The sequence below is a fragment of the Brassica napus genome, chromosome C3 (assembly GCF_020379485.1).
Source record: "Brassica napus cultivar Da-Ae chromosome C3, Da-Ae, whole genome shotgun sequence".
NCBI lineage: Eukaryota > Viridiplantae > Streptophyta > Magnoliopsida > Brassicales > Brassicaceae > Brassica > Brassica napus.
The window spans coordinates 11,301,606-11,328,878 of record NC_063446.1 but is presented as its reverse complement, the minus strand read 5'-3'; the positions used below and the strand labels follow the sequence as shown (position 1 = coordinate 11,328,878).

Below are 27,273 nucleotides of genomic sequence, written 5' to 3'. Positions count from 1 at the left end.
ATTTGTTCAGATTTATAACAAACTTGAAGCCTCTTCTTTGGTCAGAGTCTTCTACTTGGTTCTGTTCAACAACTCAGCACTGTCTCTCTCTGTCTTCGAGCTTTCGTGTCTGTTTATGAATCGATACAGTATCTGAACTTTACTGTTTTTTTGTCAACTATCTGAACTACACTTTAAAGTAAAAACTTTCCCTCTTTGTATTCTTCTTTTAAAAAAATCGGTTATTTTGTTTGCAATTCAAGACGTACGACTCAAACAATTGTAAATCCAATAATTAGTTGTCAGTCACTAATGATTTGCAAAATTAAACTGATAACCCGATGTGTTAACCTCGAATTTTATAGTATGATCCTAATTAAGCTTCATTGGTACAAATATTACATGTTTCGTAGCAAGCACTTTTTCGAAGGTTCTTGAGAATGTATTGAGACACACAAAACACGTTAGATGTAAAAACTAAAAATCTGTACCACCTCTTTTATGTTCAAATATTTTTAACTCATAGAACGTAAAAAGATGTCTTGAGCTAACACATTAGCTTTCATTGGCGATTTTTAAAAATATTAGCTGAGAGCATTGTCATGATAAGATTTGAGTTAGTTAGAAATATTATTATCATAAATTTTAAAATAATTATTTTTTAAAAAAAAAAATTTGCCGGAAGACCCTTAGTCGTAATGTATGTCTGGTCATGTTAATTACCTTCAATGTTGTAATTCAATAATAACTCTATTCCTAAACGTAGGATGTTCCAAAAAAATTTGATGTTCCAATATAGATGTTTTCAACTTTCTAGGCAACTTTTACTTTATTAAAAACTATGTAATCAATCATATTTAATAATCTATTTTGTAATTGGTTGAATATAATTATTTTATAGTTTCAATGATAATTTCTAGACAAAAAAATAATTTTCTTAATATGTGTGTTTTTTCCTAAACATCTTATATTTATGAACAGATGGAATATTATTTTTTAGTAAAAAAATCAATACTAATCTGCATTAATTGTATTCTGTATAAGATTTTTATACCATTGGTGATTTCATATACGGGTTCTCTGTGCATTTTTGGTTTGTGGGTTTCATATTTAACATACGGTCGATTTGCTATTGACAACTGCTGCATAACTGTAAAAACTTGTTTCCTGTGGTTAGATATTACAAATCATTTCTGTGTAGATTACTAGGGATTAATCCGGGCTACGTCCGGGATTTTTATTTTTTTCTAATTTAAGTTGTTAAATTATTTATATTTAGGTCATGATATATATTTATATAAATGTTAAGATGCATGTCATAATTAAAATTTATTTTTAAATTTTAACACGTTAAATTAACATATTTTTTACTATTTAAATATTTTTTGTAATTTTGTTGGCTATCTAGTTATCATATTTAGCAAAACTATCTGTTGAGTGATGGAATAAATGTTTTAGATATTTAATTAAACTGCAGAGTATTTTCGGATCTACCACATGCTCAACAATCGATCGATCCGTAAAAAGATGGTCGATCTCCTTGGCCAGGTAAGTACAATTTTAGCAAAAATATCTGATTTTCAAATATTAAGTATATAACTATTCTTTTGAATATTGTTTTTTTGAATTGTATTTTTTGATTAAATTATTATATTATAATGTTTATGTAAATATTTTTGTGATGTTTGAATTTGTGCTGTTAGTATACTTAACCTAGATGATATTGATGTTTAACAATTTATTTTTTTCTGGAAATAGAACATATGATATATCAAAACGTATCTAATACTTGTTAAATGATAGTATAATGTAAATTACATCCATTATTTGAAAATAACCATTTGTTGTTTTTATTTTTTTTTAAATCAGAAATTATTTTTATTTAAAAACATTATTCATATATAATATAATAGTTTAAGTTTGGAAGAATAATCTATATATATATATATAAATTATGTATATTTTTAAAAAAATAATTTAAGATATTCTATATATTGAGTAACTGAATAAAAGCTGAATTTCTTATCTTAAAAATGAAATATTTATATTTTTGTCTTCATGTTATACTCACCAATCCAACATTGATATTTATAACTCTGTATGTTTTTTAAAAAACTTAGTTTTAAGTAATAAACAAATTTTAAAAAACTTAATTTTAAGTAATAAACAAATTTAATAAATTAAATTCATCACCTATAATATTCTGTAAACAATATTTGAAAACTCTCTAAAATTATATTTTAAGCATAATATTACTATTATTTAATTTAAGTTATTTTTAGCATAATATATGCTAAACCAACTTAAATTATATTTACAATAGGACCATCCTAAACCGGTTAATAAACCAAAAACAATACTAAACCAACATGAACCAATACCTGATTCGGCGAGGAAAGAAGTGTTTCGGGATAAACGCTTGAATGGTTATTAAGTGTAATGGTTTGATCAAGAAAGAGTTAGTATGAATATTAACAATAAATTGTATATTTACTTATTATTCATTTTACTAATCATTTTTTCAGAGAGATGTTTAATTTAGTTTTTAATTTCTTAATAGTATTTTACCAATTGTTTATTTTTTTATATTGTATATTTATTTATTTTAATTTTCTTCCTTTTATACCAAATAATAGTATTATGATAGAGGTTTAATGTGATATTTATATTTTTTATATTGTATGTTTCTTTTACATATATTGTATGCTTATTTTACTTATATTGTATATTTATTTATAAAATATTTAGAAATAATAAAAATGTAAAACTATACATTTTTCTGATAGATGTTTAATGTAGTGTTTCTATTTCTTCTACGGTATATTTACTTATCTAATTGTTTTTCTTTTATATAAAATTGTAATATTACGATAGATGTTTAGTATAATATTTCTATTTCTTATATTTTATATTTACTTATTATTTTTTTATAATATATTTTTCAGATAGATGTTTAATGTATTTTTTATATTGTATATTTACTTATTATTTTTTATGTTTTATATTTACTTATTGTAATATTATAATAAATGTTTAGTGTAATATTTTTATATTGTATATTCACTTATTATTTATTAAACTATACATTTTCAAATATATGTTTAATTTACTTATTCCATTTTATATATTGTATATTTACTTATTCTAATTTTCTTACTTTTATATCAAATGATAATATTATGATATATGTTTAATGTAATATTTCTATTTATTATATTGTATATTTACTTATTATTTATTTTTCCTTATATTGTATATTTAGTTATTATTGTTTAATGTATTGTTTCCATTTCTTATATTGTTTATTTACTTATTATTTATTTTATTTTTTTAAAATAATAATGCCACGTCTCATGGGATAAGTTTTTTCCGCTGATGTGAACACTCTATCCACACACACAAAATGTCTCTTTTATTAGTATCTATTTCTACTATTGTATATTTACTTATTGTGTATTTTTCATTATATTGTATATTTACTTATTCTAATATTATGATAGATGTTTAATATAATATTTCTATTTTTTTAAATTGTATATTTACTTATTATTTATTTTTCTAAACATTTTTTCACAGAGATATTTTATTTAGTTTTTAATTTCTTAATTGTATTTTACCTATTGTTTATTTTTTGTTATATCGTATATTTACTTATTTTAATTTTTTTGCTTTTATATCAAATGATAATATTATGATAGAGGTTTGAAGTAATATTTATATTTCTTATATTGTATCTTTGTTTGACTTATATTGTATATTTACTTATAAAATATCTGGAAATAATAAAAATGTAAAACTATACATTTTTTAGATAGAAGTTTAATGTAGTTTTTCCATTTCTTATATTGTATATTTACTTTTTTATTATATATTTACTTATCTAACTATTTTGCTTTTATATCAAATTGTAATATTACGATAGATGTTTAATGTAATATTTCTATTACTTATATTATACATATACTTATTATTTATTTTATTGTATACTTTTGAGATAGATGTTTAGTGTTTTTTTTGTATTTCTTATATTGTATATTTACTTATTCTTTATTTTTCTTATTTTTATATTTACTTATTGTAATATTATAATTAATGTTTAATGTACTATTTTTATATTGTATATTTACTTATTATTTATTTGACTATACATTTTTCAGATATATGTTTAATTTATGTTTTTCCATTTTTTATATTGTATATTTACTTATTGTTTATCTTTTATTATTTTGTATATTTATTTATTCTAAATTTCTTGCTTTTATATTAATGATAATATTACGATATATATCTAATGTATTATTTTTATTTCTTATATACTATATTTGCTTATCATTTTTTATTTTATTTTATGTTTATTTCTGATATACTATATCTAATGTATTATTTTTATATTGTGTATTTAGTTATTATTTATTATAGTATACATTTTTAAGATATATGTTTAATTTAGTTTTTTTATTTCTTAATTATATATTTACTTATTATTTATTTTCCTTATATTGTATATTTACTTATTATTGTTTAATGCAATGTTTCTATTTCTTATATTGTTTATTTACTTATTATTTATTTTTCCTTATACTGCAAATTTATTTATTATTTATTTTCTATTTTTTAAATAATAATGCCACGTGTCATCTTTCGGGAGAAGTTTTTTTTGTTGATGTGGACGTTCTGTGGAGCCTCAAAAGGTCCATTTTATTAGTAATATTTAATATAATATTTTTATTTCTTATATTGTGTATTTAGTTATTATTTATTATACTATACATTTTTCAGATATATGTTTAATTTAGTTTTTTTATTTCTTAATTATATATTTACTTATTATTTATTTTCCTTATATTGTATATTTACTTATTATTGTTTAATGCAATGTTTCTATTTCTTATATTTTTATTTACTTATTATTTATTTTTCTTTATATTGCAAATTTACTTATTATTTATTTTCTATTTTTTAAATAATAATGTCACGTGTCATCTTTCGGGAGAATTTTTTTTCGCTGATGTGGACGTTCTGTGGAGCCTTTAATGCAATGTTTCTATTCTTATATTGTTTATTTACTTATTATTTATTTTTCCTTATATTGAAAATTTACTTATTATTTATTTTCTATTTTTTAAATAATAATGCCACGTGTCATCTTTCGGGAGAATTTTTTTTCACTGATGTGGACGTTTTGTGGAGCCTCAAAAGGTCCCTTTTATTAGTAAGGATTCGTTTAAAAATTTTATAGATCAGATTTTCTCAATTTATTATGAAAAAGCTCATTTGCTGCTGTAGTGATATATGGGTAAATTATTTAATTGTTTTTCCGCGGACCGACATCTCAAAAATATATGCTGATATACTTTTCTTTTAATTGTTGGAATAAATTAGTATGATATAAATATATAATGACCAAATGAATTAGCATTACTCTCTGAATGGGTTTTATGAAGTTGGATTGTAAATGTCATAATTCACTTTGAGCGCTACCGGCTAAATGTTTGAAGATGGACTTTTAAAAAAAAAACTATCTAAACGACTTTCTAGTATCATTAGCCACAAATAGCGTGAAAATGTTTTTATTACTTAAACCAGTGAAGGAAGATAAGATGTCTCTCGTGGAAATGGATCGATTTAAGCTTTCGATCTAACATTGTGTCATTTTTATAATAAGAACCTTTGTTTGCAAGACTTCAAACCAATGCAGGGCATACAACATCAGTATTATTATAATTACATGCTTAAGATTTACTGCAAAAATATGTCGTGATTATGAAATAACATTTTCAGACAGATCTACTTGAAAAGAAATGAATATGCAGAAATTTTGTGAGATAGATATAAAATAAGGGGATGGATACCGGATACGTAAGACTATGGTTTAAAGTTGAAGAGTAACGATTTGGAAACGCGCGTGAAAAGTCGTTAATTGTGATTTGAAACGGCGACGTTTCGCCTGCCGTTAGATTTTCCGTCGCCTTCGAACCGACACTGTCGTGGTAGTTGGCCTCTCTCCTTCGAGTCGAAGCTCCGTTCCTAGTCCTACACCAACATTATATAAAGAGAAAACAATATAAAAGAGGAAACAACATTGGGATTTTTATATAATTTGCATTCTCCTGGTAACTGAATTTGGTTAAGTAGCTCATGACTCGGAACATAAAGGACTTCTTCACTTTTAAAATTTATTATATTCATGATTCATCTTACTTTTTAGACTATATTCACTATACGTACTGAGAAAAAAAACAAAAAATTTATCAGTTAAAACAATATTTTTAGGACATATTTTTGTTATACAAAAAATTGGAGTGAGATGCATCTTTATATATAATTAGGTGTTTTTCTGCACCATGTGCAGTAAAGAATTTTTTTAATCTAATTTATATTTAAAAATAAAATTTATTAAATATTATAGATTTTACTATTTTCTTACTAATATTTAATATAGATTTGATATATATTAAATCAATTTGTATAAAACTAATAACAATGATATAAAATTGTATATTTATCAAAAATTTAACCTAAACAATATTTATAAAATTTGTAGGTATATAAATAACTAATGATCTTACAGTTAGATATTTTAAATTTTAAAAAAATTGTAGGAATTTTTGAAAGCTTTAGTAATACAAATTGGATAATTATACAAAAATAATAATATTTTGAAATTTGAAATGTTATATATGAATATATTTATTTTATAGATGATGTATGAGCTATTACCATATTTTAAAAAAAAATTACCAAAAAGAAATATCAATATTAAATGTAATATATGAATTATTAACATATTCTAATAAGTTTGCCAAAAATATAAATCAACATTAATGAAATTATCCACATCATATTTTTACGGAATGCATGTCATCAATTTCAGTAGTCATGTCATATTTGTTTTGTGAAATTGATTGTAAAGAGGACATGTGGCAAAATTACTTCGTAAATATAGTCTAGGGATAGGTTTTGTTTCTCTCCCTAGAGAGACACCTAGGATGCCACGTCATCACTTAGACTCATCTCCTTTCAACACGTCAGCTCTTCTTAAAATCGGGTAGGTTGTATGTTTCCGTAGGCCTCACACACATTGGGCTGCCTGGTTTATTTGGGCCCAAAAGTTATTTCACTAACACCGTTCCGATTTGCAAAAGTAATTCACGGACCTCTCATATACCCACCGTCATCTTCTTTTTTTCTTTTTTTGGTCAAAGCCACCGTCATCTTCGTGTCGATTGATGTTCAAGCTATTACCTCTGAACAATTTACTCTTGCATTCAATCAACATAAGTAACGTTCTCATCAATACCATTCATTGAACCACCCTTTCCACTACGCCACATTCAATACACCCCTTCTTTTGGTATCAAATCTGCACCTATAAATAATGGAGCACGCTTTCATGAAATTCACCACATCATTTTCTTCCTCTCAACCATTATAATCCTCTGAAACCCAAGTACCGGCGATGGAATACGGAATGGTTCGGTTCTTACAATTTGAAGCGAGACAATATAAGAGGACTCCAAAAGCTTACCTTTGTCCTGAATAAGAAACTGGTTCGACTCCGGGTCAGCTGAGAAAATTGTCAGTTCACCAAATGTATTTAAAACATATTCCGGGAAATTCTCTCCTCGATGAAAGGCCCATGATCCTCCGTTTTGTAAGCTACGATCAGATCAGAGTCTCGCCTATGAGACTTCCCGGAAGAACCAACCGCCCGAAACACGGTATGAGGAGGAAAGCGGCGGCGACAGACGAGAGGAAGAGGATGACGGTGTTGAAGGAAATTGAGAAAAGAGGCATTGAGGACGGTAGAGATAAAGAGACGAGAGCATTAACAGAGAGGGGAAAGTTTCTGCGTAGAGTAAAACTTTCCATTATTATACCCTTTTGCATTTTTCTTTGTTTTTATTTTTAATAAAAATATACTATTCCATAAATATATGATTTCTTGAATATCAAAAGAATATTCGTTTTACTTGCAATTATGTCATTCTGGATTTGCTCGGAGATTCTCTATCAACATTTAGGTCAAGACTCAGGAGATCCGTGATTCGATTTTTAATCACTCTCGCCCAATAGGCTTTGCAAATCTTCAATGGCTTCGTACTGAGAATCTTTTTTTAGTACCTTGAATTGAAAAAATCTCGGTTCGTCTCTAAATGCCTAAAGCAGCTGCAACTCTGAAGTGAAGATTTATATCATTACCAAAAGCCAGCCTTTATTCTCTTAGCAAAGGTCCCATACAAAACAAAAAAAAAATGAATTTTAAAATCTCACCTTGAGTTAAGTTACAAAAAAAAAAAAATATATCACCTAAAGTTAACATCCATCGGTAAGCGAGTGCTTTCTAAATGTTATCAACAAAATGTCAAGAATCCAGACTGCTACCACCAGAGCAAAAAAAAAAGGAATTTCAAAAAAATAAATTTTTGATGGATACAAGAATTAATAAATATATAAAATTTTATTTTGTATTTAATATATGAAATAATTTTTATGACAGTCCTAAAAAGTTTTTATTACAAATATAGCACACAAGTGTCAAAATATCCAAAATAAATATTATTAAAGAGGTAAAAAAACTATATTCCAATGGTTAAATAATCTAGACTTATAGTTTAGATTTGATTGATTGAGTTTAAATTTAAATAATAATAATTAAATTTTAAAATAATAATTTTATGAATAGTTACAAAACAAATTTGAATTTCAAATAATGTTTTTTAAAAAGCGAAAAGGAATTTGTTTTTTAAAAAATGATTTTTTTCAAAAAACAAATCTCAAAACAAATTCTAAAACTGATAATATGTTAAAATAAAAAATATACAATTATATAAAATTATCTAAATTTAAAAGTTTAGATTCTTCAATGAATTTTACTATATGTACTCTATTATTCTATATATATACCGATTAACATTATCATGATTTGATTATGTTAGATCTTTTTACAATTGTAAAAGGCTTTTTGGGGAGGTGTTTTGGTTCCTATATGTATTGATGTTGTAAGCTTTTATAAAAATTTCGAACTTTTAAAATTATTTTTATTACATTTAAGTATTGAATAAAATATTATTTATATAATTTAAATTTAAATATGAAATTTTATAATTAATAATTGAATAGATAAATTGAATAATTAAATGTTATATAATCCAAACTCATGGCAAAATAAGATTTTCAAATATTTTGTATTTATAAATAATATATATTAAACACAATGAGAACATCAAATTTAAAATATACATACATATATATTTATTTATTTATAATAAGAAAATATACAATAGAGTCAATGGTTTTATTCAAAAAACTGATAAAATATCAATTATATTAAAAATTATTTGTTTATTCAGATAAATTGGAGTACTTGGTGTTTACATATAATAAAATACAATATATTTAAGTGATTATGTCTATTTTAAATAGTGACAAAGTTTTACATGATGTCAATCTAAGTTGAAGAGGTTTTTTGTAAAAAAAAAAATTGATAGTATCATCTAAACAAGATATTCAAGAGAATGCACAAAAGGTACCTAATTTGAAAAACAAATATATATAAAATATAAGTCATGTTTTTATGTCAAACTCAGTCGGCCATTTTTTAAAATTTTCTTTCTATTTGCTATCATAACCAAAGTTAAAAAAATATTATACATCGTTATATATGATTTGTAGAATAGTTTCATCTTTACTATTACTTCAAACAAACGAAACAAATGAAAAAGTTGTATGAATTGCTCGACTCCGTCGATTAGCTAGAACACTCAATTGTTACAAGTCAGTCGTGCAAGCTTGCCCCAAACACAATAATGGTAAAGTACACTAAATAGAAAAGAAGTTAAGCAATACTTCGCCTTGAACAACCCTAAGGTTAACATCGTAACCTAGCATACCACAACTTAACACGTCGCCGCATGAGCCCATCCATCACAGACATAACAAAAAAACAGCAAAACTATAACTCCAACAAATTGCCAAACTATAACCATATTCAACCAGTTTGATATCAGGCACGAATGGATTAGCAAAACATAATAAACTCTTCGGAGCCTTATAGAGTTTAAACAAACATTTTAAGATATTAATTATGTATATAAATTATCACGCAAAGCATGAAATAGAACACTTACTATGATACATTATATTACTGTGCACCACAAATAATCAAAAACCAAAATAGAAAAAAAAATTCACACATGTCCACAATATACACCAAATCGGTGGACTGGTGTAGCATTCACCAGATATCCATTTTACGTAATACATCAAATCCATCATATTCATATTGGATTGTCTTGCACAAGACAACCATGAAAGATCAATAAACTAAAAAAAAAAAAAAAACATTAGAACCCACATAGCAATCATTCTAAGCCCAAACATAATAGACAACAATTAACCCTCTAATTTTGACATAAACATCCAACAACACAAAAATTAAGAAAATATAAACACACAAACAACAAAATATATACAAACCATAATAACTAGAAAATCATATCTCGCGCGTAGCGCGGACCGATCCTAGTATTTCCATATTTAAAAAGCAAAGTCAAATGTTTAAGAATTTTTATATTCATGAAAAGAACTATTTGTAGGATAATAATTGAAAATGCATTGTACATACACTTTCCGGGTAGATGCAAGATGTATGTCCATTGAAAATATTCTGAAGATCTTATAGAATGACATTATTAATGTATAATGTAGATATCCTGAAATTATATTATCATTGATTTGATTCTTCCAAATCAAAGATTGACATGACATTTAATCTTCTGAGTTCTGACTCATTTTCTGTAAACATAAACCACTTTTTGTTAATTACGTTGTCTCTCTTGGAATAAAAATAGAAAATAAGCTAAATAGCGGATTACTACTATATATATATACATGAACTTCACCATGTTCTTAGTTCTTTTTTGTCTTTCTTATTGTCGATCAAATTCCATGGTTCAAGATACCTATTTTTGGCGATGAAATGTTGTCAGAAAAAACCATCGATCGATGTTCTTGGACTACTCACATGTCTCCTTTTCATTCGTAAAAGATTTGCCCACAACAACTTTATTTTTGAAGTTTTTAACATGAAAATATAATAATCAAATAATTTTTTTTCAAAATATTACTTTTTCGTTTCATAAAAAGTGTTACTTAGACATTTTTCACACATATTAAAAAATGATTGAGATGTATTTATGTTTTCATTAATTACAACTAGTTAACCAATAGTATTTGAGATAAACAAATTTATTTATAAGATAAATGCATTTTACAATTAATATTTAGCTGAAATTGATTATAAATTGCATTAGAATTGTAAAGTGACAATTTTTATGTAACAAAAAAAAATGCTAAAGTAACACTTATTCAAAAAACACAGAGAATATTTAATAAACAGTTTAAACACTAAATTACCTTGCATCATAAACTCTAAATCCTATTTGCATTTTCTAAATATTAAACTCTAAATTCTAATCACTAAACCTAAATTCAAATATATATATATATATATATTTCTTAACTTTTTAATAAAGGATATTTTAGAAAGAAAAAAATTCTTATGTGCTAGTTGATTTGGTGCTATTGAAGAGTATTTCTCTGATTTTAACAAAAGCTATTTCCATGTGTTTGGAGAATTTCTTTTCTCATACTAAGTTTAAAATAGCATTTTTATATACCACATATGATCTGATGGTAAGACTACCTTTTACAAATGCTTTTAAAATAATACTCTTTATGGGTATCAGATTATGGTTTCTGGCAGGTGACCATCTCCAATGGTTTACTTTATTTTTTTTTAAAAAATAGAGTAATTCTATAATAGAGTTGAAAGTTACTCCAATCCTACTCTATTTTAGAGCGAAAAATAGAGTGATGAACAAAAAATAAAAAAATACTTTATAAAAAATAGGTTTACACTATTATAGAGTAGAAAATAGAGTATCATTGAAACATTTTTATAGGGAGAAAATAAAGTGGGGTTGGAGATGCCTTAATAAGCTAATCTTATTTATCAGTGATTCCAGAACTCCCAGTTGATACAAATCCGAATATTCGAAACATACTTGGCGTCCATCGACATAAATAACAACATGGTGTATTGGTGTGACATTTGTAGTCCATTTTACCTACTAAATTTTGGGATTATAGCTATTACAAAATAAATGCATTCTACACGAAATAAGAAAACTTATTTTATGTTTAGCAAAAAAAAAAAAAAAATTATTTTAGAAGAATGCTAAATAATATTTTAAAGGTCTGTGCTGAATGAAAGTTGACTATGTTACAAAACTTGACTCGTTCGTTGGATTCTTCTTCTTCCATCCTCCAATTTTGATTTCCGATTTTTCCGGCGATACTCTACGTTGTTCCCTGACGGCTCCATCACGTCCTCTGCAAAACTCACCTTTTTCTTTTTCTTCTTCTTCTCCTTATTCTTCATATCTACACATTTAAAAAAAAACTCAAAAATTTGAATAAAAAACTTAGAACATGCACATCAATGCAATTTTTTACAAAAATATGGGATTAAGATATTAGTACCAATTTGGCAAAAAAAAGATATTAGTACCAAGTTGAAGTTCAAGCTTCTCCATGTGATAGGAGAGGAGACGTTTGTGCAACTGAGCCACAAGGAGCACCACGCTTCCGGAGACGGCAAAGACTGTCATGAACCCAGTAGAGCTGTCCATATATCTTCTTGTTTGAAATATTGGTTTGTGTTGTTAATATGGATGCGAGGGTAAAGCAATTTGGGGGTATGGTGACATAGTCAGAGTTTCGAGGAAGGGAAGCATCGTGATGAAGAAAAGTAGAGAGACTTTGGTAGTATTCTTGTTCATTATTAATGAAACTGTTCTTTTCCAACTAATAAAACTGTTTTTATTATTTTTATTGAGAGTTGAAACTTGAAAAACAACAAAATAATTAAGGCATGGAAGTGGAAGATGTTTTGGAAAATAAGTGGTAGGTGAAATTTTGCATTACTAACATGTAAAGAGATATATACACACAACGATTTAAAAATATTACTAGTTAATTATTTGGATTAAAAGCTGAGCTAAATTTAATTGATTGGAGTTGTAAATTGTAATATTACCTTATTTTGCAGGCAGAGGATAAAAATAAAACGATTAAAGGTTGTGAACTAAAGTAGAATCTCTATAAATTAATAATGTTGGAACTTTGAAATTTATTAATTTATAGAGATATTAATTTATAAAAAAGTTCTTATTTAGATTTTTTATTTTAAGATATATTTATTCTAAGATAATAAAAATATTTGATTTTGGTGTATAGACATTAATTGTTATTTTTTTAAATTTGACATTTATATTAGTTTTATTATATTATTTGGTATATAATATATATTGCATAGAACTTAAATGTGATTTTAGATATAATATTATTAAATCTCATCAAAAATATATTAAATGTTAAGAAAATATAAAGATAATTCCATTGTGAATAAAAAATAAACAATATAATAATAGGTTTTCACTTATATAAAATATGTATACATATAAATTATTAATTTATAATTTTAGTGGGACTATATATTTACATAAAATTTTCTAAAAAATATTATCTTACTATTTTATCGATTTGTGTCAAATTTTGAACCAACCCAAATTGAAACCATCGAAATTTATTAATTCATAAAAATTATTAATTTATCGAATATTAATTTGTAAAAATTATTGTGTGCTGCTGAACTAGTGTCGTGCTTTGGCAGATATCTATGCGCACGTAAATTGGAATCGCTGAGAAAAAAATCCCCGAAAATTCTTCCCTGATCCTTTGCACAAGTTTCTTTCTTCTAGAATCAATGATTTCTTATCACACAAGCAACTTTGATCTTTTGTTCGTATAAACAACTCTCAGCCTGAGTTTTTTTTCGCTATATAACTCTTCGTGAATAACTTTTGTTTCTAATAAGGGTGTGTGATTATATGATTCCAAGTCCAATTACGAACCTAAGTCCTACTGGATTAGGACACACTGATTTAAAAAAAAAAATCCTATTTACAAAACAAATCTCTAAGTTCCGATATACTTAAAAATCATAATTTATATAAGACCCATTTATGTTTTGTTCTAAACTATTCACAAAAACTATGCTCGAAACTTTGTGTTGTTAGTGGAAAGAAAATACTACATTTGCTTAATTAATAATCATTTTCAAGTTTTTACACATTAAACATAAATTAAAATTTGATTATAAATGTATTTACGTCCACCAAAAGAGTATTATTTACCGTAATTAATTATTTTCAATTAATTTAATTTCGATGGCTTGATAAATTAATTCCTTTAAAAATATAGAATTATTATTAACTAAACAATTCTAAAAACTTAAAATTTTATATTCAGTTTTTTTTTACAAATTTATCTTTAAAGAAAGCTTTTAAAAATATTTATCTTTCAGAAATAAAAAGAGTATTCTTATTTGTGAAAAAAGAATCAGAAACCATTAACCGATCAAAACCTCGTTTTAATTTGTTCTACCAACCACATGTTAACAAATACAACTTGAAAGAATAGACTTTGTGTATTCAAATAAATTTGCTGGGTCTTTGCAAAGTGGATATAATATCATATAGTAGTATATTTGCTGGGTCTTTGCAAGAGATCCAAGTTTTATCAAGTAAATGCTTTATTGGACCTTGTGTGGTCAAGCCGAAGCTATAATGATTTTATGGCAGAGATTCATGAGAGAAGAAAGAGAAACAAGTCTTGATCTGTAGTGAGAGATTGGGTGATTCAGATGATCCAGCTGCTATCATCCTTCTTCAACTTTGATTCCTCCGACCAAGTTTGCTCTACACGTTCCCACACCAACCCTTCCCCTTCCTGCATATTCCACAACACACAATCATCAACTAAACTCCCAAGAGCTGCTCTTATTACACAATCTCATACCTTTGCTGTGAACTTGACAGCGGTTGTGCAGCCTCTGCGTTCATCATCTGAAAGAGAAAGTAATGTTAGATTCTCATGACTTTTGAGTTATATAAATGATGCAGAGAGTTACCACTCTGTTCCCATTTATCAAGCTTTACTATCCATGTCCCATGAGCGCTCTCTGTTGCCAAGACTTGATCTACCCACACCCGGAACTTGTTCCCTTGTTTGTCTCCATGGTACTTCCTCAGCTCATCAATGGTATCCACCAGAGATTTCTCAGCACCAGATGGATGCACAAACACACCATCATGAAGCTGACGCAAAAGGCAGATATGTTATGACACTGCAAATACATTAATCTAAAATTCTGTTTACAAACTCACACATGAAGCTTTGAGGCTAGCTAAATACGCCTCACTGTTCTCAACCTCACCACGTCTCCACCTCTCATAAAACAAGAAAAACTTCACAACCTCATGACCAGGGTTCACATTCTCATCAGCCTTGCACTCCAAGAAGTCAGAGACATCTCTCGGAGAAAGGTTCGGACCAAGCTTGAACTCACCAACGGCTTGTATAATCCCACCCGCACACCTCTCCTTAGCATGGATCACCTTCGGGTTGTCCTTCGCATTCTCAGCGTGCCACTTCAACAGCTCCTCCTGAGCATTGCTCACCATGACGCCGTAAACATCAGGAACGCTAAAGAGCTCAGCATCGTTCCCAGAGTCTCCACAAGCGAGAGTGTTAACAGGGAGTTTCCCTTCGCTCTTGAGCTTCTTGAGGAGATAAGCAAGCGCTTGTCCCTTGCCAGCGCCTTGTGGTAAGATATCCAAATCCATACCTCCGCTGTAGATTATTTTCACATCCAACTGAAAAACAAAACAGAACGGTAAACTCTAGTTGTTGCTATTACAACATAATCAAAAGCAAAACCTCACCCCACGTTTCTCCAACCGCTGTGAGAGCTCTTTAGTCACTTGATGTGCCTTACTCTTGTCAACGTAAAAGCTAACCTTGTGTGGTCTCTGCTCAGTTTCCGCCTACAAACAGTAAATCACACACTCTGAGTCACTGTACTAATGACGAGTTACATTGCAAAAGATGTAGACTTTACCTGAAGAGTTAACTCAGAGAAGTTACCGGTCTCTTCTTTCACAACCCTCAAGTCCCATTTGTTATTCAAGGTATCAACCCAACCATGATCAGGAACCATGGAGTTACCATAAGTAATCTCAGTGCCAACAGACATGATGGTGACATCAGGGGTTAACAAAGGCTTCTCCTTTCTTAGTTCTTTGTAAAGGGTTGGTGATCTTCCGGTTGAGAAGACAAGAAGAGAGTCGTGGCGGTAAGCGTGTTCCCACAGTGAATTGAATCTTAACAGTGAGAGGTTCTCAGGGTCATGATGATCAACCTGTAAACACAACAGAACGTGTTACGCAGATCAATAAAGACATAACCTTTACTCGTTAATTAGCAGAAAGGGTGAAGGAAAGGTTAAAGCTTTTACCATGGTATGATCAAGATCGGAGACAATCATGAGACGAGCAGGAGATGTTAGCCGCTCCATGATTACTCTGTACGATTGGATATTTTCATTATTAACAGAATATATAAAACTGGATCACACCACTAAACTAGAACAGATTATACACACTCACTGGTGAGGTTGTACGTTCGATTCACAGGAAAATCAGAAAGAAAGAAAGAAAATGAAAGAGGAAGAAGAGCGGAGTGAACGAACCACAGAGATTCAGATTTTTCCACCACAGATTGAGATGGAGCTCGCCTGCTGTCCTTTCGATTGCCTTCTTTATTACTAACTCTGTTTCTGAAAATGCATCTTTCACACATTTAAAAAAAAACATAACAAATTTTGTTAATAAATATACCCCTTATTTTTTTGTGTTAATCAATTTTCCATAATCTAAATTAATAATAATAGCTTTTGAAGTACAATTAGTTTTTTTTTTTGCAGCTACAATTCGCTATTATTAACAAATAAAAATTGTATTAAAAACTTAAAACTTACATCTTAAAATAAAATATTTATCTTTTATGCGATAAAGATCCGACAATGATGATGTTGATGAAGAATAAAAAAAATTATAACTATATTTTAGTAAAGGAATATCAGACGAAATATGTAATATTCTTTTTAAGTATTAAATATTATTCTGTTACATATATTTGAGCATCATTATTCCATTCTCTTAAGGATGTATCTTTTAGAGCATCCACAATGGTGATACCCATTGTGGAGTCCTTAGGAATAAATTATCATTTGTTTTTTTTTTTTGAATAGTTAAGGACTCTTGTGAAAAATATGTGTACAATGGTGAATCCGAAGTTGAAATCCTTAGGAATAAAAAAATATTAATTTTTTTTTGTTTAATGAAATATAATTTTTATATATTGAATGATTAAATAGAATAACTTAACATAAAATATTAGAAATAAACTTAAAAATAATAATTAAACATATAAATATAACAATTAAAAATAAAAACAATAATTAAACATAAAGATAGAAAAATTCCTAAATAAAAACATGATTAAATATAAAGATTACACATAAGAGTTTATAAGATGATTGAATATTAAAATCCAACATGATCATGAATGACCACCTAATAAAGAAATCAAGAAACACTAATTAAACTTAAAGATACATTAATTAAACATAATCAAGGAATTAAAAAAATACAATAATTAAACATAAAGATAGAAGGATTTTTAATCCTCGTCACCAAATTTGTTCCAAATATGCTCGATTAAATCATTTTTCAGATGGTCATGTATTCTCCTATCTCGAACATCATTCCGACTGGGGAAAATATTATTGAGAATTGTAGGAATCTCGGTTTCCACCTGTGAACTTCTCATGACGTCACCTTCTTCAAATTCAGATATATCATAACGAATGTATCCATCCCGTTCATCTTCGACTATCATGTTGTGTAGTATGATTCACGCTCTCATAATCTTCCCTATCTTTGCTTTGTCCAACGTAAAAGCCGGGTTTCTCACAATCGCAAATCGCGCTTGTAATACTCCAAAAGCCCGCTCCACATCTTTTCGGGTTGCTTCTTGATGTTTAGCAAATAACTCTTGTTTTGGTGATTGAGGGAGTGAGATGGATTGGATAAAGGTTGACCATTTTGGATATATACCGTCTGTGAGGTAGTACGCCAACTTATACATGTGTCTGTTGACCATGTACTTTACCCGCGGAGCTCGACCTTCTAAAATGTCATCAAAAAGAGGAGATCGATCGAGGACATTAATATCGTTTAAGGTACCTGGAGGTCCAAAAAACGTGTGCCAGATCCAAAGATCTTGGGAAGCTACAGCCTCTAAGACAATTGTCGGTTTTCCTGATCCACGGGCGTACTGTCATTTCCAAGCGGTCGGGCAATTTTTCCACTCCCAATGCATACAGTCAATGCTCCCGATCATCCCAGGAAACCCTCGTTTCTCTCCAATGTCGAGTAGTCGTTGAAGATCATCCGGTGTGGGTCGTCGTAGATACTCGTCTCCGAATAACTGTATAATTCCGTCAGTGAAATTATGTAAACACAAAAGTGCTGAGGTCTCAGCTAATCGGAGATATTCATCAACCGTGTCAGCCCCAGTACCATAAGCAAGCAGTCGAATAGCCGCCGTACATTTTTGTAGCGGAGAATGACCTAACCTCCCGGTTGCATCTGGTCTTTGTTGAAAGAATACAAAGTTCTCCTGGAGGGCAAGGACAATACGCATGAATAAACCCTTATTCATGCGGAAACGTCGTCTGAATTGTGCCGAGTATGTCGCATTCTCTCTGAAGTAGTCATTAACTAAACGGGTGTGTCCCCCTTCACGGTCTCGTTCAATATAACCCCGTGTGTTTTGCATATTCGGTTGGGCCTCCACTATGTCATTATATACATCTTCGACGATTTCATCGAGAACCTCGTCCAATCTTTCATCGATTTCATCGGATGATGATGACGACATTTTAGATTTCCCTCCTTTTAAAAATAAAATATTAAGTTTAGTTTTTTATATCATTTATTTTGACTTTAATAACTTATTGGTATTATAGCATAAAATCCCAATTTGTAATCATCTTATTTCCCATTTTCCAATCATCTTATTTCCATTTTTTATTTTGGTTATAGATGTTCAAATTTTAAACATATATGGTATTATTTCATAAAATCCCAATTTCTAATCATCTTATTTCTCATTTTCAAATCATCTTATTTCCAATTTTTTTTTGGTTATAGATGTTAAAATTTTAAACATATATGGTATTATTTCATAAAATCTCATTTCTATTCATCTTAAATTCCATTAAGCCATGTTTTTGCTAACCTTGTGATATGTTTGGTCTTTTGCTAACCTTGTGATATGTTTCTCCGTCTTGATGTCACAGAGAACAGAGAAGCCCTGCCTTCCTTGAAACATTAAGCCATGTTTTTACTCAAGTCGCTTAATTCAAATTCAAGTTCTATTCTACTCAAGTTAGTAAGGATAGTTATATAGTAGTAAGTATAGTTCAACATATCAGTGAGTTCAATTAAACAAGTTCATGAGCTAAACTCTTAAATTTCAGTGAGTTCAACACAACATCAATGAGTTAAACGTAAGAACAAGAGGAAAGAAAGCATTTCATACATAAAAAGTTCATTACCTAAACAGAAGTGGTTCTTGTAGTAGGATCCGAATACAAGTTCAGTCGTGGCTAAATATTACAACCTTTCCGAGAAACACAAGTTTTGAACAACATGAAACAAGTTTAGAGGCTAAAGGAAAACACCTCTCCGAGATAGAAAGTTAAAGACTACATTGCGTTCTACTTATAATACATTAGGTGAGGGGCAAGAACCCGTGACTTCCACCCGTGACTTCAACCTGTGACTTCCTTCACATGCCTACTTAGATAAACCTGACACATCAAATAATACAAAGGTTAGTAAAGTTCAAATGCATTATAGTTTCATTTTTAGACATTACCTCTAACCAACATTAATACATCAAAGCATTTCAGACATTAGTTTCATTTTTAGATTTGTTTCCATCTCAGTTAAAGGCTCCTTCTTCGCGAGTAAACGATCTAGAATCTTAGCTCTAGACACTTTTTCTTTGACTTCTAAAACCCCCTGAAGCTTCCCCAGCTCCTCCTCTCTACCACTTTTCTTCTTCTTGATACCAGCTTTGGCAGCCTTAACCCCGGGAGGTCGACCTTCTGGTTCGCCGACTTCCTCTTCTTCTCTATCAACATCAATCACTTGTTTACGCTTTTCCTTTCCACCCTCCTTCGGCCCGTAGACAGAGCACCACTTTTGGTCATGTCTCAGCTCCCTCCAGCAGTGATCCATGGTGAACTTGGACTCGGTAGTTTTGAAGAAAATTTCCAATGCCGCCTTCATCATCGTCATTTTGGCCACTTCCCTGCTCCCTCAAAGCCGCATCATAGCATCCTGTAAACTTGGATCCGTCTGTGTTGATCCTCCCCCACCTCTGCTTGCAAGAACCTAGCTCTCTCGGTACGGTCCCAACCAGCTGCGGACTTGCATTGTAGTAATCTACAATCCGCCTCCAGAAAGAACCAGCTTTCTACTCATTGCTGATGATAGGATCCTTACTGGTGTTAAGCCAAGCACCAATAAGGATCTTATCCTCCATCGGAGACCACTTCCTCCTGAGACCAGACTCACCACCAGACTCGACAACAGGCTCGACTACAGGAGGGACAACAGACTCCCTAGGACCTTGGCTACCAAACCATAAAGGTTCGGGTGAATCAAGGTCCACCGGAGTCTGAGTTTGACTAAACAATAGATTCATATAAGGTGTATTATTTTCCATTTGAAATATCGGTATATGTCACTCTAATAGCAACACAGAGACTTAAGTAGACGAGTTTAAACATTGAGCTAAACTAGTTGCATTTAAGGCCAATAAAAACGAGCAGTTAGTAAGGTAGAAAGCTAACTAAAGGCGTAAAACATTTAAAACAATCAATTCAAAGTAACACCCATTTGCAAAGTACTAAAACATTTAACACAATCATATCAGAGGCGGTAGGAAGGTAGAAACGAAACAAATTGCATTTATGCGCAAGCACAATCAATACTAACAGTAATATTTTAAAGCAATGAACTTGCATTCATTACTAAAGCAAATCAATACTAAAGCATTTCAATACAAAGCATTTCATACAAAAGAGAGTAGGAATCGTACCTTAATTATACAGACACTCTTGAGCTTTACTAGTTGATCTAGTTTACTTCTTCGAAGCTCTTCCTGCATAAACATTAAATCAAACAGTCAAAAGTTTTAAAAAAATGTCATGAAGAAACAAGCAAATAGCACAAGAGAGATACCTACCACTCAGGTACATAGCAGCCAAACCTATGAATACTATTGCAGACACCATTACACAAACTGCCAATGCAAACACATTTGTATTCTCTGATTTCTTCTTCACCTCACACACCGTCTTCTGTAGCTTAAGCACCTTCTGGTCACACTCAAAAGCTTGATCCTTGAGCTGTCTGACACGTCTCTGAACCTCACTGAGCTCCTCCGTTAAAGCCACATCCCATCATTTCCATATGTGGCAGCCCCCATCATCGACATTGGGGCACGAGAAGTATCTTCGGTATGGATCCTTAGGTGTGTAAGAGCATTTGACAACAGGCTGAGCACCACAGTAGCAAGCCGTAGGGATTCCATCATCAGCCTCGGGTTGAGGTGGGAACTGATCCGGCTCTGCATTGCAGTAGGGACTCTCAGCTTCATCCGCGTACATCTTAGCTTCAGCTTCAAGAAGGGAGCTCATGTCTATAGAGTTTGATGATGAAGAAGGCTGAGAATAGCTGTAATCTTGTCCCATTTGGTTAACCTGAGACAAATGATTAACGAACACATATCAAACCTAAAAGGTTGAGAAACCCTTGAGAAAAAAGAGAAAATCCTCTTCCGTTGAAAACATATTTCATTTCGAAACCGTTTAAGAAATAAGATACAAATCCGCTTCAGATTGAAACCGAAATCTTGTCAAAACCCTTTATACAAACCCCCATACTGGATCTAAATCCCAAATCGATTTAACCCCAAATTTTTTTTAAACCCTAATTTGAATCGAAACCCAAATCGATTCAAACCCATCCCCGAAACACTAAAATGAGACGAATCTACATGAAAACTAAGCTAAAATGAACAAAAATACAGGTTTACGCTTCGATTTACCTTTGTGAAGACGATCGATTTCAAACGCAAAATATCGCCTTTCCTCGAGCTCTCCTTTTTTTCGGTTTCCGTTGAGAATGACCATTTTTTTTAACCAAACCCAAAATCAAACCGATCCCGTCCCACTCAGGAGTTGACACGTTGCTAAGGATCAATCTCTTAAAAGCCTTGGCTACGGACCAATCCTTACGTCGATTAACCTAAGTCATATTATTATATTCGGTTTTACCTAAGTTTTCGTGCTAAGGATTCGTCGTGTACTCCCGTTGTGCATGGTCTTAGTCTAATTGGAATTAAAAATAAAATGAAAAATACATTAATAAGAAGGTACGTCTCTTAATCAAGGGTCTGTTGTGGGCACAGGTGTCCAGAAATGAATGGGGGAAGAGATGTTTGGTGTTTAACGCTTTCGGCTTCTCTCTCTCTCTCCCTCTCCTCTCCTCTTTCGGCTTCTCTTCGCAATCGCCGGCGGGGGCGAGATACCGTCGGATTCGGAGAACGAAGATGACTTGGAGATGCTTCGGAGCCTCAAGAGCCAATTAGCTTCGTCGACGGGGTCCTCCCGTGGGTTTACCACTGCCTTCGGATTCGGAGAGTGGTGACGACTTCGAGTTGCTTCGGAGCTGGCTTTGTCGATGATGATTTTTTTTGAAACGCTTCGTGCTATTCGTAGGCGGTTCTCTACTTATGCAAATCTTGGTGAGCTCAATGTGATATCTAATTACTTGTCTTTGCTATCTGAGGGTTTAGTTACTGTTCCATAGTTATGGTAGAACTCTACTTCAAATGAATATGATAGTTTTGCTGTCTGGTAGATTAATTCGCTTCTACACAAGTGGAAGCTAGGTCAAAGGCTCAGCTACACTCAATGCGATTAGCTTTTTAAAAGTCCCTCTAGAAGCACTCTCTGTTCTTATGTTTGCTTGTTAATATGACTTGAAAGGCGCCACATTTTGTGATGGATTCATGATGCAGGACTCTATGTTTGTGTGTCGTCTTCTCCTTCTTGTGCTTTAGTGGTAACTTTCTACTGTTTTGTTCTGCAGATCAAGATGGCGCTTTTATGAATGATTCTCTAGCTGCCTCTGTTCTTGAAACATCTCGATCTGAGCCTTTTGTTAGTTGATTGCACGTTTGTAATAAATCGAACCTTAGGGATATTCAATCTGTTGTTTGTGGCTTCTCTTGTCTCGGTTCAGTAAACTTGCAAGTTTTGTTGTTGGATCATGTCTCTTTCTGTTCTTGATTGAAAGTTTTGATTTGTGTTAAAGAGAGAAAGGGGATTTCCTTGTTAGTATTACGTACTGCACATTGATTCTCGTACATTTAGCAGAACTTTAATGGATGCTGAGTATTGTTCGTTTTATGAATGAAATTGCTTATTGATTTATGTACTCCTGTTTCGCTTTGCATTCATATCCATCCTGGTTTGCTAGATCACAAGTTACAGTTATTGACTCTTGTCATTACTTGTATTGATCGAACGAAAACCAAACTGGTTGGAGTGATGTGATCGTTGTGCTTTGTTCGTATTTTTTATTGCAGTGGAAGAAGAAGCGCATGAGGAGACTGAAGAGGAAGCGCAGGAAGATGAGACAGCAATCCAAGTAGTCTGTGTCTCCATGCCTATCCATAAATCTCTGAACCTTTATGTTTTGTGCCATTACATTTATGTTGGAATAATCGTTTGTAGAACATGGTTTGATCACTCCCTTTATTTGTCTACCCAGAGCAGAGATTTATCTTATTTTTCTTGGATATCATCTATTTATTTGAAGGCTTGTGATTGCAAGTAATGGTTTTCAAGATACTTGATGAATTAAACGTACTCTCATATCCTTTTTTATTAAGAAAAGCAACATTCCCACATGCACATTACATTTAGGATCAACTCCAACTATATAAGTTTAATGAGTACTACTATGTTCTGTACAAGTTCCGGGGATGTCTTTCACGTCCCGGTGCAACTGTGTCTGATCATCGGTGGTTGCAGAGGCTCACTCATTTTTTCCCTTTTAGATAACTTGGCTCATGAAAAGATGAGGTTAATGATGATGCTAAGAAGGATAGACTGAGATCCGGGAGTAGACAAAAAGAAGAGCTGGGAGCTTTTATCACCTTGAAGATTGATGGATTGTCTTGGTACTGCTCTTGCCCACACGTCCAATGGATTTGTAAATAGTTTTATGTCATTAGTATATGTCTGTATAACTTCACAACACTCTTGTTCTCTCTTTAACATAACTTCAAAGTCCATATAAAATTTCATAATCTCTTTCTGTTCAAAGTCTATACCAAGTAACTTCACAATACAAGATTCATAATTTCTTTCTATTCAAAGTCCATATAAAGTTTCACAACATTCTTGTTCTCTCTTTAATCACCATTTACTCTTTTTATTCACAACACCAAATTTTATTCACAATACCAATTTTTTTTTAAGAACCCTTAAATAAGAGATTTGCAATGGACCACACAAATATACACATCTCTTAGCTAAGTCTCTTAAACTCACTTTTCCAACTAAAAATTATTAAAAAAAACTTAAGAACCCCTAAGTGTCTCTTAGGAATAATGATGCTCTTATATGATGTTTTACTATTTGTGCGTCATCAATCAACACCAACAGTGTTGGTACCAATTCTGCGTGACTATTCAGTACTTGACGTGGAGGGATCTGCTTGACCAGGGAATAAAATTGAATTTCCTGCAGACTTATGTTTTCTTTTTTATTGATCACTACAAAGGGGATGAGGTAAAGATAGCATAAGAACATAGCGTTTTGGTCAAGAATGCTATATTTGACATAATCTTTACTCTACGATAGCGTTTTATAATATGCACGCTATGTTTTATTTTTCGGACTCTAAGGCATGTAACGCTTTTTAAAGAAGTGTATTTTTATATAGCTTTTGTAATCTTGAAACGCTATGTATAGTTTAGGCTGAAAATTATTTCATTATTTTAAGGAAACCCGGCAAAGACTTAGCAAAAAAAATTTAACTCTCCCTCTCAAACTCTCAAAATTCACTCTCAATTTTTTTTTCCTTTGTTTCAAATCTGTCGAGGTTCTCTCTCAATACAAAACCCTTATCTCAATCTTTTGACCCTAATCTCAAAATCTCCCTACTCTTCCGTTCTCTTCTTTCTCCCTCCTCTTCCTTTCTCTATGGCCATTTAATCCCGACCTTCCACCAGATCTGCTCGCTGTGCTCCGCCCCAAATCGACTAAGGTCCTCTCTCCGTGACGGAATCGTAGGCTCTGTTCTTATCAATTATCATTTTTCGAATCAGGGATTTAGCTCTGCGGCAGTGTTAATCTGAGATTGGTGCTGGTCGCTACATATTGTGATGGCTTCTAACGATGGTAAGCCCTTCTGGATGAAACACGCAGAAGACGCCCAAATCAAGGACCAAGGAGTGAAAGATGCCGCCGCCAAAGCAGCTTTCGAAGCCACATTCCAAGGCGTCGATAGTGATAGCCTCATTATTGTTTCTCGTGTGGTGTTTGATGGTAAAGGTCATGTCTTTTATGTCTGTAACATGCTTTTCTTCTTCTGCTGCTGGACTCATTGGCTCTCCAACCGTCAATCTTTTTGAACTAATCATAGAAATTCTTCACTTTTTTTCTTTCTTGCAGCAACAAGATTTGTCTCAGCCATAATGTAAATAGAAACCCATATTCCCTTTTGCTTAAAGCTTCCAACTTTAAGTTTCGATCTTGACATTAGCTTTCCTTCCTACCGCAATCGTAAGTTTATCCAAACTAATTAAGATGTTTGATTTGCTAATCTCTCTTCCTGTGTTTCACTTACTAAACTGAGGGCTTATGCAAATCAAACTTGTCAATTAGCTTCGAACTTCAAGTTTCAGTTTTATAGTTACCCTTTAATTTTGCATAAACTCTCTGTGTTTCACTGATTGCTATGAGTACTGAGTTGTGTATATAAATATTTGATTTTTACAAGTTTTATTGTACAGAGAAAAGTTGCTTTTGGAGGTGTAGAGCTTGTGAGTCAACCTCCATGGCGATCTGAGCAGACAGGAACATCAACTGCTTTTGCTCTCCCTGGTACTATTTCCTATCACCTGTTTGGCTTATGTTTATGAATTATTAATTAAAAAAAAAAACTAGCTTCCTCTCCTATTTGTATTTCTATTAAGCATTGTTTGGAAGTCTAACAATCATGTGCCCAATGAATTCTGTAGGTCCTGAAGGTTCCAAGAGTGTTCAAAAGGGTGTGACAGAGCATGCTCTTGTTGTTGGTCCAACTCTACAGCCAAAACTCTTTCAGGTGTTGTTAACCTTTGCTGTTTATTCGAGTAGTGTTTTTGACTCGTGCTTAATTATTATTTTCACAGCTCATCCAGGTGCACTTGGGTTGGGTTACTGGAGCATAAATTGTGCTTTAGCTCTTGAGAAAGAAAGTATGAGGTTAGTCTCTTAAAATTTAGTTGGCAGACATCTCCATGACCCAACTTTGGACGTTTTATTAACCGGAGGTAATAATCTGAGACAAGTTTTGATGTATTGTTGCAGCTGCAAAGAGACAGTAGGTTTAGATGCTTGAGAAAGTGGTGATGGAATCATTGAAGGACTTGGAAGTGCAAAGCCAAGAGAAACAAGAAGCTCCTGAGGCGAGTTCATGGCGGCCTTGCCTTTATCACTGCAGAGACTGATTCTGCTTCCAGTCCGACAACATAGCTTGCTTACCAGAGGAGGAGAAGAAGAAGCTCCTGTGTTGCAATTTTGATATCAAATAAAATTTTGGTTTAGTTTTTGTTTAGGTTTGGTTATTTTTTAAACAATTTGATATCAAATAATATTTTTTCAAAATATTTTTATTTTGTAAACAATTTTGATATATAATTTTTTTTTTATTTTTTAATAATGCTATTATTTGCTATTATAAGTTATACAATTGCACAACTAAAAAACGCTATCGAACTAATACTTTAACATAGCATACGCAAAAACGCTATCTAAAATGCCCGAGAAAAGATTGCGGGGGAAGATACAGCGTTCACCATAACGCTGCGCTATCTTGCAATAGCGTTTTCCTCATGCTATATATGAGACGTTTTCTTGTAGTGTGATAGAAATTGAAGGTAGAGACAGAAGAGACTTAAGTATTAGAA

General features: G+C 31.1%; 5 protein-coding genes, 1 long non-coding RNA gene and 1 pseudogene across 12 annotated transcripts; 2 read left to right on the top strand and 5 right to left on the bottom strand.

Annotated features, from left to right (window-relative positions):
• Window positions 1-11,756: 11,756 nt before the first annotated feature.
• On the bottom strand, window positions 11,757-13,093 carry BNAC03G19660D. The gene is made up of 2 exons (XM_013826445.3): window positions 12,554-13,093; window positions 11,757-12,426 (listed from the first exon to the last, which is right to left on the bottom strand). The coding sequence occupies exons 1-2, from the start codon at window positions 12,672-12,674 to the stop codon at window positions 12,266-12,268; spliced, it is 282 nt and encodes a 93-aa protein (XP_013681899.1). The 5' UTR covers window positions 12,675-13,093; the 3' UTR covers window positions 11,757-12,265.
• Window positions 13,094-14,514: 1,421 nt separating this feature from the next.
• Window positions 14,515-16,775, bottom strand: LOC106388145 (probable sucrose-phosphatase 2). 2 transcript variants are annotated; one of them, XM_013828149.3, is made up of 8 exons: window positions 16,637-16,775; window positions 16,403-16,469; window positions 16,007-16,306; window positions 15,831-15,932; window positions 15,273-15,761; window positions 15,017-15,203; window positions 14,905-14,951; window positions 14,515-14,835 (listed from the first exon to the last, which is right to left on the bottom strand). In XM_013828149.3, exons 2-8 carry the CDS (start codon window positions 16,460-16,462, stop codon window positions 14,746-14,748), a joined length of 1,275 nt encoding a protein of 424 aa, XP_013683603.1. In that variant the 5' UTR covers window positions 16,463-16,469; window positions 16,637-16,775; the 3' UTR covers window positions 14,515-14,745. The 2 variants fall into 2 exon arrangements, with proteins under 2 accessions (XP_013683603.1, XP_013683604.1); XM_013828150.3 differs by having other exon boundaries at window positions 16,554-16,716.
• A 1,513-nt stretch (window positions 16,776-18,288) lies between these two features.
• On the bottom strand, window positions 18,289-18,891 carry LOC106383928. The gene has a single exon (XM_013823975.1). It carries the CDS (start codon window positions 18,889-18,891, stop codon window positions 18,289-18,291), a length of 603 nt encoding a protein of 200 aa, XP_013679429.1.
• Window positions 18,892-19,913: 1,022 nt separating this feature from the next.
• LOC106383930 (glutathione S-transferase T3-like) lies at window positions 19,914-20,318 on the bottom strand. Its single transcript, XM_013823976.1, has one exon. It carries the CDS (start codon window positions 20,316-20,318, stop codon window positions 19,914-19,916), a length of 405 nt encoding a protein of 134 aa, XP_013679430.1.
• Window positions 20,319-20,727: 409 nt separating this feature from the next.
• LOC106385419 lies at window positions 20,728-22,172 on the bottom strand (annotated as a pseudogene).
• A 168-nt stretch (window positions 22,173-22,340) lies between these two features.
• LOC106388149 lies at window positions 22,341-23,881 on the top strand. The gene is made up of 2 exons (XR_001277792.3): window positions 22,341-22,833; window positions 23,680-23,881. It is a non-coding gene; the product is annotated as an uncharacterized LOC106388149 (long non-coding RNA).
• A 1,171-nt stretch (window positions 23,882-25,052) lies between these two features.
• Window positions 25,053-27,026, top strand: LOC106388150 (protein pleiotropic regulatory locus 1-like). Of its 6 annotated transcripts, none has more exons than XM_022699043.2 (5): window positions 25,066-25,654; window positions 26,116-26,206; window positions 26,344-26,429; window positions 26,497-26,569; window positions 26,675-27,026. In XM_022699043.2, exons 1-4 carry the CDS (start codon window positions 25,562-25,564, stop codon window positions 26,533-26,535), a joined length of 309 nt encoding a protein of 102 aa, XP_022554764.2. In that variant the 5' UTR covers window positions 25,066-25,561; the 3' UTR covers window positions 26,536-26,569; window positions 26,675-27,026. The 6 variants fall into 6 exon arrangements, 5 of the variants coding, with proteins under 5 accessions (XP_048608455.1, XP_022554764.2, XP_048608456.1 ...); XM_048752499.1 differs by having other exon boundaries at window positions 25,089-25,648; XR_007321248.1 differs by adding an exon at window positions 25,775-25,885 and having other exon boundaries at window positions 25,090-25,648; window positions 26,344-26,569.
• Window positions 27,027-27,273: the final 247 nt, after the last annotated feature.

What these genes read in the sequence shown, in the direction of transcription:
- BNAC03G19660D (XM_013826445.3), bottom strand. Translation starts at nt 12,674, where the DNA reads ATGGACAGCTCTACTGGGTTCATGACAGTCTTTGCCGTCTCCGGAAGC. An exon ending in GAAGCTTGAACTTCAACTTG is followed by an intron (nt 12,427 to 12,553) that starts GTACTAATATCT and finishes TTAAATGTGTAG; the next exon opens with ATATGAAGAATAAGGAGAAG.
- LOC106388145 (XM_013828149.3), bottom strand. Translation starts at nt 16,462, where the DNA reads ATGGAGCGGCTAACATCTCCTGCTCGTCTCATGATTGTCTCCGATCTT. An exon ending in AGCGGTTGGAGAAACGTGGG is followed by an intron (nt 15,762 to 15,830) that starts GTGAGGTTTTGC and finishes TTTGTTTTTCAG; the next exon opens with TTGGATGTGAAAATAATCTA. An exon ending in CTAGCCTCAAAGCTTCATGT is followed by an intron (nt 15,204 to 15,272) that starts GTGAGTTTGTAA and finishes CTTTTGCGTCAG; the next exon opens with CTTCATGATGGTGTGTTTGT.
- LOC106383928 (XM_013823975.1), bottom strand. Translation starts at nt 18,891, where the DNA reads ATGTCGTCATCATCATCCGATGAAATCGATGAAAGATTGGACGAGGTT.
- LOC106383930 (XM_013823976.1), bottom strand. Translation starts at nt 20,318, where the DNA reads ATGACGATGATGAAGGCGGCATTGGAAATTTTCTTCAAAACTACCGAG.
- LOC106388150 (XM_022699041.2), top strand. Translation starts at nt 25,562, where the DNA reads ATGCCGCCGCCAAAGCAGCTTTCGAAGCCACATTCCAAGGCGTCGATA. An exon ending in TGTGGTGTTTGATGGTAAAG is followed by an intron (nt 25,655 to 26,115) that starts GTCATGTCTTTT and finishes TTTATTGTACAG; the next exon opens with AGAAAAGTTGCTTTTGGAGG. An exon ending in CTTGAGAAAGAAAGTATGAG is followed by an intron (nt 26,570 to 26,674) that starts GTTAGTCTCTTA and finishes GTATTGTTGCAG; the next exon opens with CTGCAAAGAGACAGTAGGTT.